At 39.6% G+C, this 13,282-nt stretch overlaps 1 protein-coding gene across 1 annotated transcript; it reads left to right on the top strand.

The window, feature by feature from the left end:
• The first annotated feature begins 867 nt into the window (after positions 1-867).
• Positions 868-9,815, top strand: LOC146671223 (adenylosuccinate lyase-like). Its single transcript, XM_085403408.1, has 12 exons — positions 868-1,025; positions 2,587-2,790; positions 2,878-2,922; positions 3,238-3,317; positions 3,429-3,600; positions 3,699-3,745; positions 3,857-3,947; positions 4,856-4,925; positions 5,005-5,152; positions 8,670-8,850; positions 9,165-9,341; positions 9,485-9,815. Exons 1-12 carry the CDS (start codon positions 906-908, stop codon positions 9,569-9,571), a joined length of 1,422 nt encoding a protein of 473 aa, XP_085259534.1. The 5' UTR covers positions 868-905; the 3' UTR covers positions 9,572-9,815.
• The last annotated feature ends 3,467 nt before the right edge of the window (positions 9,816-13,282 follow it).

The raw sequence follows: 13,282 nt of genomic DNA, 5'->3' as shown, positions 1-13,282 counted from the left end.
TCCCACAATAATTAAGGTTGGGATATGTATTTTTTTAAAAATTCCAATCCATTCTTCTTTTGCAGTAGTAGTCTTTAGCAGCATTTAAATAACCTTTATCAGATTTGATGGTTTTGTTACAGACTTTTCAAAAAAGTGTTTTGCTTTTCTTTCCCAAATGTGGGGATTAAATTGTGTTAAAATGTACAAAACAGTGATGCCATGTTTTGTGACGAGGACCCAGGCACAGAGAGACTTGATGAATTTAAGAATCTTATGATTTAATAAAGAAATTTGCAGACTTGCACAGAGAGGGTAAAATTATGATGACTGATAATGGAGATGAAGACAACAGACGATGAGGACAGGGAGGAACAGGGGTTTAAATGCACCAAGGAGACAGTCAGAGGGAACTCGGGAGAACGGGAGACATTTAAGGATGCAGGGACTAACAGAGACAGGGAAGAAGTCTCATCATGACGAGTAAAGTTTACCTTGCCTGGATGGGCAGCTCTCTGGGTGCTCAGCACCCCCAAAGCTCTGATCCTAGAATCGCCCCTGGGGTTAAATCTGAAATTAAACAAATGGGAGATCTTACCCTTAACGGTAGATTTACCATTGTTGTGAGTGCGCGCTAGTGATGTGCATTTATACAGCCGTATTTCGCACATGACTATGAAAGGCGGAAGAGAAAGTAGTTCCTTTGAATGTAGACAATCCGAATGTTATAGTTTCTTTCCACTGTGTTCCTGTTAATGATAAACTACAAATTTACTGTAAATTACTAAAATATCGATATTTTAATGTGAGAATTGATTCCAGAACATAAATGATTGGTATCGGAGGAATCGATATTTCAGGATCGATCCGCACATCACTACTTAATATCCTGTCGCTACCCCGCAGTGTTCACTTTTCTAGCAACCATGGCCGGAGCCGGAGAGCATTCCAGCTACGCCAGCGAAGAAATGCACTACAACTTCAGCGACAAAAAGAAGTTCATCACCTGGAGGAAGCTGTGGATTTTCCTCGCCAAAGCGGAAAAGGTTTGATATAATGATCTGCTGATACAAGCTTATGAAAGAAGTCCGCGACCTTTACAGAGCCCTATCAAGTTTCCTGCTCTAAACATAGTTATAAGGAGGTCTTACGAGTCGTGTGGATGCTACCCGGTGCTGACTGAGCAGACTGTTACCGTCTTTGTCTGGAGGTCATAGGTCATATTTTAAATGAACATTTGGCTACGTCCACACGTACCCGGGTATTTTTGAAAATGCAGATTTTTCTATGCGTTTGCACCTTTTGTCCACACGTAAACGGCGTTTTCGGTCACTGAAAACGGAGATTTTTTTTTTTTAAACGCCTGCCAGGGTGGATATTTTCAAAAACTCAGTTTTTGCATTTAGGTGTGGATGAAGAAAACGGGAGAAAATGCAACATCAAAGTGTGCGCCATTTTTGACGTCACACTGTGCGCCACGTTATTTCGGTGAAATGAATTTCTACAATACTGTTAATTGTACTCTCTGCAGTGTCTAAATGCTTAAATATACACAGTTACTGCCCCTCTACACATAGGACTCGGTTCTGCTTCTATGCCCCATCTTTGTTTACTTCTAGACTTCTGATTGGCCAACATTTCTACACGGTAGGAATATATCGCCAACTGTTGCTTTGGCATGTTCCTAGCAGCGTTTTCCTTCATTTTTGCGTTTACGTGTGGACGGGATTATTTTTTTGAAAACGGAAAATCTGTTTTCAAAAATACCCGTCAACATTATTATGAGATTCTAAAATTGAAAATCTGCAGTTCGTATTTTCTATCGCAGAGCCACGTGAGCTTCGACACGCATGCGTACATGTTCTGAATCATTTGAACAGCTGCTGCTCTCTCGACAGCGAATGTTCCTGTGAACGAAAAGCTCTTCAAGTGGGAAAATTGGTAACAGTTACTCTGGCTAAATGCTGTTGTGTTTGTGGTATCTTCTCTACTGAGGTTTTATTTGACCAGTCTGACCTATGACCCCTTTGACTGGCGCGAGGTACTTGATTATCTGGAACCTTTCTGTAGTGCTGTAGGAATCACGTGACTACGGTGTCCCAACAGAATACAGTCCAGTCTAATCAGCATATTGAGCGCCTGTGCCTCCTCACGAGGACAGCACATGATGATCAAAACTGGAGAATAGAGATGCTAATAGACAGACTAATGACTAATAAACAGCAGGCTGTTTGCTATCAGCTTAGCAATGAAAGTCACTGACTTTTACCCAAACATCCTTTCCATCAACAGAAGAGCCAATACCGCAAATACATGTATTTATAATAAAACATGTATTTACATAAAAACGTATTTGCATTTGTAACTGTTGATAAATATCTTAAAAGTAAAGAACTGTATTATCAAGAGTCAAAAAGCTCCACATAAAAAGTTGTAAGCAGCTTATAAGTAAACTCTGAAAATGAATGAAACCCTGCAGGAAATGGTTCAGAATTCATTCTGTAACTACAAGCACTTTTGTTTTGCCAGCTCTAAACTTTACGAGTTGCTTGTAGGAACTCTTCCTGTTTGTCATCATGTCTCTGTGTTCAATGTTCTCCTCCTCAGGCTCTGGGTCTGCCCATCACTGATGCTCAGATTGCAGAGATGGAGAGCCATGCAGAGGACATTGACTTTGCCATGGCGGCTGAAGAAGAGCAAAAGCTGAGGCACGATGTCATGGCGCACGTCCACACCTTTGCACACTGCTGCCCCACAGCTGCTCCCATCATCCACCTCGGAGCTACGTCATGCTATGTGGGAGACAATACTGTAAGTATGACTATTGCATAAATAAACCCAGCAGTGATGAGTTTTGACTCTTTAAAGCTTCTCATGTTTGTCGTTTCTCTTCTTCAGGATCTCATTGCATTGCGTGATGGCTTCAACATCCTCTTGCCTAAGGTGAGACTCACCTGTTTGTCCAGAAATTCTATGAAAACAGTGCAAATGAATATATTAATATCAAACAAGCTTGTCAGCTAGTTTTTTGGTTTTTACAGTGAGTCCATTAAAAAAAACAGGGCATTTTCATTGAATTGAATTCATGAAAAAATATATTGAAAGATTACAGGACAGGCATTGCAACATATTGGTTACATTTATTACGCATCTTCACTGCTTCTGGGAGCTAAAGATCAAAGCTGGCTGTTTGTAGCCCACGATGTAAAATAAGTTTGACACCCTGATTTGATCATTAAAGGCTTGTTTTTCCTGCAGCTGGCCAGAGTCATCGACCGGCTGGCAAACTTTGCAGAGGAATACGCCGACCTCCCCACGCTCGGCTTTACACACTTCCAGTGAGTCCGACTGCAGCTGCAGTGTTTTCATAGGCCTTCATCAGACTGATGGAGCTGTCTAACTTTGATGTCAAACACACCCACTGTGCCCCTCTCCTGCTCTCTGTACAGGCCTGCCCAGTTGACCACAGTGGGGAAGCGAGCGTGTCTGTGGCTGCAGGATTTGGTGATGGATGTGAGGAACCTGGAGCGAGCCCGCGATGATCTTCGTTTCCGTGGAGTCAAGGGGACCACAGGCACCCAGGCCAGCTTCCTGCAGCTCTTTAAAGGGGACCATGACAAGGTATAAACAACCATAAGAACCACGTGGGTGATTTCTGAAGTCTCACAGCACCGTATTGTGATGACTTTTTAATGTCAGTTTTCCTTTTGTGCCCCCAGGTGGAAGAGCTTGACAAGATGGTGACAGAGATGGCTGGCTTTAAGAAGTGAGTATCAAACTCCTGTCTCCAATGTTGACTGACATGTTTTTATAACATGGTCCAAGTAGGAACAGTTTGAAACACAGGCTATAACTCATTTGTTCCATTCTTATCCAGAGCCTACCTGGTGACTGGACAGACATACAGTCGTAAAGTGGACGTAGACTGCCTGTCCACGCTCACTAGGTTGGGAGCTTCTGTGCACAAGGTGAGGAAATGTCTCCATTTAGTGGTGGTTAAAGAAACTTGGGCCTTGAGCTCAAGCTTTTCAAAAAGCTGATGTAACTGAGTCTAGGGCTGCACGATTAATCGTTAGAAAATCGCGATCTTGATTCATACTTATGTGCGATCTCATTTCCAAATGACAACGATTTAAAAAGGGAAAAAAAAAGACGACGACGATTGTATCGCATTTTGATCCGGGACGTAATCTGCATGAAAACAAGCGCTCACTCTTCCTGCTCAACAAATGACAAGGGCGGAGCCTTAAACCACAGATACAGAAGCTGTGCCATGTGATGATAAAATTAGCAGGGAAACAGCGGAGTGCACGTCAGGGATGACGAGAAAGTGACAGGAGAAAATCCGTCCCGGTCAACCACCCAAACATCAATAGCGAGAACCTTATACAGCGCTTCCCTATACACATCGAACTCCCGCAGGCACAAAGAAATTACGGAGGCTATCACTTATCACCTGACCAAAGATATGGCTCCCATCAACACTGTGCAAAACGAGGGATTTAGGAAAATGATCAACACCCTAGACAAACGCTACACAGTGCCGTCCCGCAACTATTTTTCTATTGTTGCACTACCTGCTCTGTACACGCAGCGTCGAGCAACGGTGGAGACGGAATTTCAAGCAGTACAACAGTTTGCAGCAACAACAAAACGTGAGACATTTGTTGTTTTTATGTTTATTTATTGTTTTTATGTTCAGTCTCAACTGTTACGAGTTGATGTGCAGTTAAAAAGTGCAATAAATATTTATACTGGAAAAGAAAATCGTGAGAGAATCGTGATCTCAATTCCAAGCCAAAAAATCGTGATTATCATTTTATGCAAAATCGTGCAGCCCTACCTGAGTCTAAACTTTTGCTGTCATCTGCTGTAGATCTGCACAGACATCAGCCTGCTGGCCAACCTAAAAGAGATCGAGGAACCTTTTGAGAAGGAGCAGATTGGTACGTTCGCTCATTCAAAAGCACTTTTTCGCCTGTTAAACTGTGCCTCAGCCTAAAGCTTTGCCTGCTCCTCTTCCAGGTTCCAGTGCTATGCCCTACAAGAGGAACCCCATGTATGCAGAACGCTGCTATAGCTTGGCCCGACATCTGATTGCATTGATGGCCGACCCCCTGCAGACTGCCTCGGGCCAGTGGCTGGAGAGGACACTGGATGACAGCGCCAACAGGTCAGCCAACACAGACACACTTACACTGCTGTGAATTTGGTATGATGCAGTTCTCCTCTGTGAAGTAGATATCACATCAGTGTGGAAGCGTACAATAAATAGTAGTGAACAATGATTCCCAATTACAGGGTTTGTACAGGTGCTTGAAATCCTTAAAAATGCTTGAATTTTAATATTGTCTTTTCAAGGTTTGAAAAGTGCTTGAACTTCAGATGTGGAGCTTAAACGTTCTTGAAACTGTATTTCACTCACCACAAATAACTCTGAATAGTTTTCTTATCAGATAGAGAAATTAAATGAGTTGCAAAGTGTAAAAGCAACATTTCTCCGCCCGGGCTGCCGTGCACCTCTGCATGTCAGTCTGTTTCTAATGTCTGACTCCGCCCCGCACAGTCAGGGATGAGTGCACTAACATGTTGGTGTTTTAATGATCGTTTGATGGAAAACGACAATGGCGGAGTTTGCGCTCTTGAGACACATGACAGGAGAGTCCTAGTAAATTTTCGAGAATGTATACATGACATATGCCAATTTTTTTTAAACTATTATTATTTTGCTGGCTTTCAAATTTTCTGGAGAAATGATTGAAATGCACTGAGTGTAATACAGTATGGCAGCGCTATTACAGTAGTTATGGCATTGTGATTTATGGAATATGCTGTAAACTTAGCTAACATTACTTGGCAGTAGCAGTAATGTGAGTTACTTCACTCAAGTGAAAGCTTTAAACATTAGCCTGATACTTAACTAGCCAGCTTAAGGAAATGATGGTAATAAGAGGCACTGATCCATATGGGCACAAAGAATGGCCACTTTTTTGTGCTACTGAAGTTCCCTGGCTTTCATTTAATCGGTCTATTGTGAACACCTACACTGGCTTCAAGCTCAGACTGAGGTCTGTGGGGCACTATCAGCCACTGAGACAACAGACAAATATGTTTTAATATATGAATATTTCATACTTTAAGGCTGCCTGTTTATTAAAGGGAGATGAACAATTCATTATGTTCAAAGCGTCTCCCAGTCAGTGCTGTTCTCCATGACTGTCTTACTGTGCATGATGTTATTAGCACAAACACTTTAAAGATAATCATTTAGGACTTTAACAATAATACAGACAACAATGTAGTTAAACAATTTACAGTTAGTTTTATTGGGAATTCACTTTAACCTGTTAGGCCTCCAGGGGTTTTCTGAGCTTTCTGCTTGAAAATGAAATGACTAAAATGGAGTATTTCTCCACAGTTACAAACTGTGTGTATGCAATCTTGCTATCAAAATAAAGCTAACACTTGTGAGATGTCATCAGAGGTGTAAATATTACTGCAGATGATATAAGTAACTTATATGTTATAAGTTACTGTGACTCAAACATAGAAAAAAAAATGATTTATTTTTATTTTTTTTACATCTCACACCTAATTAAAGTATTTTAAAGCATTTAACACCTTTGAAAATATGCTTTGGTTCACATTCAACCCCAGAAAATCATATATCAATATGGATATTACCTGTCCACAGATTCATGGTGAGGTAACTGCTCTTTAACGGTTTGGTGTCTTCACTTTGTTTGGTGGTTTTAGAAAATGGTCTGAAATTCAGGTTTCTGTGGACACTACTCATGTCAGCATTTATATTGTCTTATCCCTCCTCGTGTTAACCGATTAAACGCGATCTCCTCCCTTTTGCCCTCGTTTTTGGGGGCGTGAGTGCTTAACTAGTTAAAATAGGAGACAGATGTTGTTTTTTTTTTTTTGTGTAGCGTAGGACAAATGTCAATATCTGATGAGAAGACTTATTAATTTGGCCTTGCTGTGTATTATTGTGGTGTTTGGTGCAGTTTTTTTATTTGGTGGGGTTGTTGTTGTTGTTTTTTCTTCTTAAAGTGGAAATGAATATCTCTAACAAGTTGATTTGTTCACATTTGCACATCTTAATTTCTAAGAGAAATGTGTTTTTGTTTTTTTTGAGTTTGTACACTGTATGCATTTAAGACGACCATTTCCTTTTTCAGTATTTTTGTGTGGTGCATTTTTCTGTTTTTAACAAAAGGGGAACAAAAGACATTTAAGTTGACCTAAGATGATTTGTTTTAATTAGCATGAATGCTTTTCAAGCATTCACAGTATTGTTCTTCTAATCTTTATTCTTCCATTTTATTATTTTATATTCCGTACTGTTTTGTTTTTTTTGTACTCCTACACCTTCAAAACAGTTCAACTTAGAAAAACCATTCAAACACTATTAGATTCCTCTTCTTTTGGACATGACTGCTTCTATTCTCTTTTTTTAACATTTATATTTTTAATTTTATTCAACTTTTTTCAACCAAAATTTCCCATGTATTTCAATGGGGAGACCCTTCAAATTCTCCTTCAACACACTTCTATTTCAACTCTAACTACTTCCCCATACGTTGACAAAGAGCCACCATTCAAACTTTGACTTCAGTTCCAGTTTAAGTTTCATGATGTTTTTTTTCACCCGTTTCAGAGTTTATAATGGGTGTGTATGGGACGGAATGTTGGGGCTAGAGTGAGACAGCTCAACTGCTAGAGTGAGAGGAGGGGGGGGATTAATCTTAAAATCTTATCTCTAAACTGCTGCTGTGTCCACAGCGTTTGCTCTACAGCCACCATTTTACCCTCAAAACGTAGACAATGTTGTTCTCTGTCCAACACAGTGTCTTTCAAAGCTCAGAGATGTAAACCTTGTAAACTGTGTGGATCCAAGTGGAGGGCTCACATTTTAGTCATTCAGTGATTCAAAGAATAGGAACTTTTAATATTCATTCAGATGTTTTCTGACTCCAAATAGTCTTTTCTCATTTCTTAGGTTTATCTAATTTACATTTTAAACATTTTCAGCTCTTTTCCAACTTCTCTGTGGATGTCAGCTTTTAGCAGTTCAGCTTTTTTGTTTTTCATCTCATTCAACATTTTTAACTTAAGTAATTCATTTCAGTGCATACATTAAGATTCAAGCATTCACACCGCAGTTTCTTCAGAAAATTCACTTTCTAGTTATTACATGGTCTTCCTAAGGTGGTGCTAAGTGAAACATGCATTAATTTTTTTTTTTTTTTTTTTTTTGGTAATGTACTGGAAACGCTTTAAAATGGACCTAGAAAGTGCTTAAAAAGTGTTTGAATTTGACCCTGAAAAATGCATATGAACCCTGCAATTAGGAGTGAGTAGCCCAAGTGGAGTGCCACAGTGACTGCCCACTGTGGGGGGGATTTCTCCTTCATTTTCCCACTGACACTTAAGGAAATCCATGAGAGTTTGAGGCCTTGAACCAAGTCAAACAGCTAAGAGAGGAATTGTGGCCATAAAGGGAAAACGGAAAAGAAATTAAGAGTAAAAGACGATGTACATAATTGCGTTAATGGTTAAAGAACTACACATCCTACAATGCATTGCACATTGTTACCCAGGATTCAGTGGTTGAGTAAAAAGCTGTTACTTGTGATTACTGATGGTTTCTTTCCTCTCTTCTCTGCCTTGCTCCTGTGCAGGAGGATCTCCCTGCCCGAGTCCTTCCTGACAGCAGACATCATCCTCAGCACACTGCAGAACATCACAGAGGGTCTTGTGGTCTACCCCAAAGTCATTGAGAGAGACATCCACCACGAGCTGCCCTTCATGGCCACAGAGAACAATATTATGGCGATAGTGAAGGCAGGAGGCAACAGACAGGTAGGAGAAAATGCCCTGTGAGGAATTCTCCTCTGTGAGTCAGAATGGACACATTAATAATAGTTTTGAACATAACTGGATGAATGCATTTTTGCTTGATCAGGAGAGATGGTTTACTGGGCAGAAGATGCCAGTGGTAACCAGAAAAACAGATGACTGAAGTGAGATCATCTTACTGACTAGTAACCAGTGTTTTGACCATTTAAATGAAGAAGCTGATTACCAATAACCAGACCTGACATGGAGACCTAACAACATGGCTGTTAAAGTCAGCTCCACCTTAATGTTTCTGTTTTTTCCTGTGTCTCCTTCAGGAGTGCCACGAGAAAATCCGTGTTCTCTCCCAAGAGGCAGCAGCTGTGGTTAAACAGGAAGGTGGAGACAATGACCTGCTGGCCAGAATCCAGCGAGACCCCTACTTTGCACCCATTCTAGGGCAGCTGGATGCTTTGCTGGACCCCAAGACCTTTATTGGGCGTGCTCCACAGCAGGTACAGCATGAACAGCCTTATTTTTGTTCAGTCTGACAACAGATGAATGTTTTCAGCCAAGCTGCAGCTCCCCTATTACTGCAGCTGTGTCTGCTGCCCCCTTGATGATAGTTTCTTTTCTTGTTCCTGCTCCTCTTCTTCAGGTGAAAACGTTCCTGGCTGAAGAAGTACGCCCCCTACTGGAGCCGTATAAGGCCAATATGGATGTCAAGGTTGAGCTTGTGCTTTAAAACATCAGTGATGTCTTAAGCTGGTTTTATGGTCGAGCAGAGTTTGCTGTCCACTCCACTCTAGGGACTGACCGTCTGTCTGCCTGGAGCGAGCTCTGTTGTCAGATGGAGGCAGCGCACAAAGTGTGTGGTACAACCAGCGTGTGGGCCGCTCTTGCTTGTACTGTTGTTGGTCAACCAGCCGCGGTGGAGAGAAGTTATAACAGATGAGATGAAGCGAGAGCATTAAAAACAGTAAAATGTCCACTGCAGCCACTGTGTTTGTTTTTATCTTTGAAGTTTACACAGACGGGCCATGAGACCAGCATTACTCCCACTGACATGGGGAACACTTTGAGTGGCACATTTTGCAAATATTCTGAAGTAAATTCTGCGACTTTTAAATAGCCCTATCAAGTCCCCTGGTCTTAATAGACTGTTAGCGCACAGTAAAAAGAAATGGTGTATAAGTCAGGAAACACTCGGCAGTTCCAGAGTTGCATTTTATCAAAATAATATCAAGAAAAAATCATAAGGAACCCCATGTGTACCCTATACAGCAATACACTGAAAATTCGAAAAATTTTCATGAGGTTTTTTAATATTAGATAAATGCAACTGATAAGCACAGATTTTTCATTATTCTTATATGCTTGGGTCAGCGCTAATGGTAGCAAAGCACTTTCTCTGCAGGGGTCTGGAAAGGATTTTCCAGGGTGTGGAGCTGGGTCTCCAATTCAGTGAGCCTGACCTCCAGAACTGTAAATACACAACATTCCTTTCAAGTATCATTATTGCCTAACAAGGCAGAGAAGTAGCAAAAGATCTGACACACTGATCACTGAGGAAAATACAGGACAAACAAGTGAAGGAGCCACAGGCTCAACTACAATCTGTGATAAGCTAGAAAATTCAAAAGGACAAAGTGAATGAATAATGTGAATATAATTACAGGTGATTCAACGAATTTGACTTTTTGCTGGCAATGTGGACCAAGCTCTCATAACGTGCCAGAATATCTTTTGGAGCGACCTCAGAGCTGTGGCATCACTCGGCATCATTTCATGGACTCGCCATAAACAGCTGTGAGAGCTTGTCAGCTTGGTGCTGAGGCCACAAAGAAGAAGCAGAGCCGTTCCACATAGAGAAGTCTACGAGATCAAAGGCTGACTTGTTGGCAAAAATGGATTAAAATTACATGAAATAACACTGAGGTGTTATTTTTGCAGTCCAGTACAAGAGCACCTGGCTGCAGCCACTGGGAGCATCATATTGCGACCGTCACACTAACCGGAATCACGTAACTTCGAAATAAATTTGGTTCTAAGTGGGGTTTTTTTGTTTTTTTTATAATTGTACAAACTAACAATTACAGCGCATATCTTACTAATCGAAAAGATATGTACACGTATAGGTGGTTAAGAACAAAGCAGCCATCGAACAAAAGAACACTATAGGTCAGAAATAAAATAAAGCAGCATACAAGTACATTAAGTGACCTTCAATATAAAAGTTAAAAAACAAAAGTACGCACACACAGTCTAGCTACATCAGTTGAAAAGCAGCATCAAAAATTCAAGTAAGGTGTGAGCTTTAAGTTACACTTGTCTAATGAAACCTTCAATAGAAGGACTTCATTTTTAAAGCCAGCAAAAATCGGAGTAATTTTCAAGAAGCGACATTTATGAATGAAAAATTTTGCAACTATAAATAAGTTGTTAATTAATAATTTTTTTTATTTTCTGTTTGTAGGCAAAATCTAATTACTTGAAAGGTTATAGAAGGGCGGTCAATATTTTTAGAGGTTAACCAGTACTGAAAATCATCCCAAAAAGATCTGGAACTTTCACATGAATACAAAAGGTGCTCTGTAAAGAGTGCATGCGTTCGTATCTACAGGGTGGGCCATTTATATGGATACACGGTAATAACATGGGAATGGTTGGTGATATTAAAGTCCTGTTTGTGTCACATTAGTATATGTGAGGGGGCAAACTCCTCAAGATGGGTGGTGACCATGGTGGCCATTAAGAAGTCGGCCATCTTGGATACAGCTTTTGTTTTTTCAATAGGAAGAGGGCCATGTGACACATCAAACTTATTGGTAATGTCACAAGAAAAACAATGGTGTGCTTGCTATTGTTAAAGTGATTTTCTTTTGCTTTAGGTGGAATTGGAAAAGAAAGATACTTAGTCAAAAACCTCGAGTTCTAATCTTTAAACAAATATTTTCTTTTTAATTGAGAAGGAAAAAGTTGTTTGGTTAGAATTGTCCTTAAAAATGTATTATTGCATGTCTTTCCTTTAAATTGACGATCATCAATAATTAATGACGGTTCACGAATTATAGAGGAAGAATAGGTTAAACTGGCTTAAGCCATCTGAGTCATTGCAGGGGGAATGGCTTTCACAACTTCAATGAATTTACTTTGAGTACATGATAAGCCATAATTATCTATGAATTTATTATACGATACTACATTGCCGTCATTGTCTAAAAGGTGTAAAACCGTCCAAATTCCATGATCCATCCAATCCTTATAAAAGATGGATTTTCGTTTTATCAAAATACATCTGTTGTTCCAAATTGAATTTGTATGTGGAGAAAAATTATGCTTGTTTTCCAGTACTGGAGAACCTGTTCATGAAACTTGGATGATTTAATTGGTAATTTGGAAATTTCAAAGTCGCACTTTAAGAGAAATTCAATGCCACCAAGCTTCTCGAAAATTACTTTGGGGAAATAAAACCAAATACTGTTTGAATTATTTATGAAAGATTGCAACCATCTGAGTTTGATGGAACCATCCATTGCTTCAAAATCAATCGCATTCAAACCTCCTTCTTCAAATGACTTCACTACATCATTCTTCCTAATATAATGTTGCTTGTTTCTCCAAATGCAATTAAAGTTAATTTGATTTATATTATTGATTAGTCTTTTGGAAACATATGAACATTGTGATGGATAAATCAGTCGAGAGATACCTTCTGTTTTAGTAAGCAAGACGTGTTCAAAGATGGAGAGGTCTCTTTGTAACCAGCTGATTAAAATCTTTTTAGATTTCTGGGTAATATGATCAAAATTTAGATTTTCTCTATTATTTGTATTCTTTAAGATTATAATACCCAAATATTTAATTTCAGTTTTAATAGCTATGTTAAGAGAGATACTGGGTTTACAATCATGAATAGTTAATAATTCGCATTTTCTAATATTCAGGTACAAACCAAAGGCCTTTGAAAATAGTGAAATTTCATTTAGTGCGAGAGGAACCTGTGACATGTTCTTTAAAAAGTGTAGTATCATATGCTAATTGACTTATGATCAATGGGGCTCCCATCAAATTCAGTGGTTGAATATTTGGATTGTGTTTCATAAAAATAGCTAAAAGTTCTGTTACAATAATGAAAAGTAACGAAGAAGCTGGACACCCCTGACGGATTCCTCAACTGATGTTAAATCGTTTAGACCAGGGGTCTGCAACCTTTAACACCCAAAGAGCCATTTGGACCCGGGTTCCACGCAAAAGAAAACACTGGGAGCCGCAAATACTTTTTGACATCTAAAATGAAGATAACACTGTATATATTGTTTTTTACCTTTATGCTTTGTGTGAACAACTAAGGTGTGTTACTTATGAAATCCATGAAGTGCTACAGAGAAAATTACATTTTATTTATGTAATTAACACATTTTGAACTCCTAAAGAAATATAACAAAAGGAAAGA

This window comes from Rhamphochromis longiceps, linkage group LG4 (genome assembly GCF_057381845.1).
Source record: "Rhamphochromis longiceps isolate RC_006_pf linkage group LG4, R_longiceps_female_GT1.1, whole genome shotgun sequence".
NCBI lineage: Eukaryota > Metazoa > Chordata > Actinopteri > Cichliformes > Cichlidae > Rhamphochromis > Rhamphochromis longiceps.
This window is presented reverse-complemented; position numbering and strand designations above follow the sequence as displayed.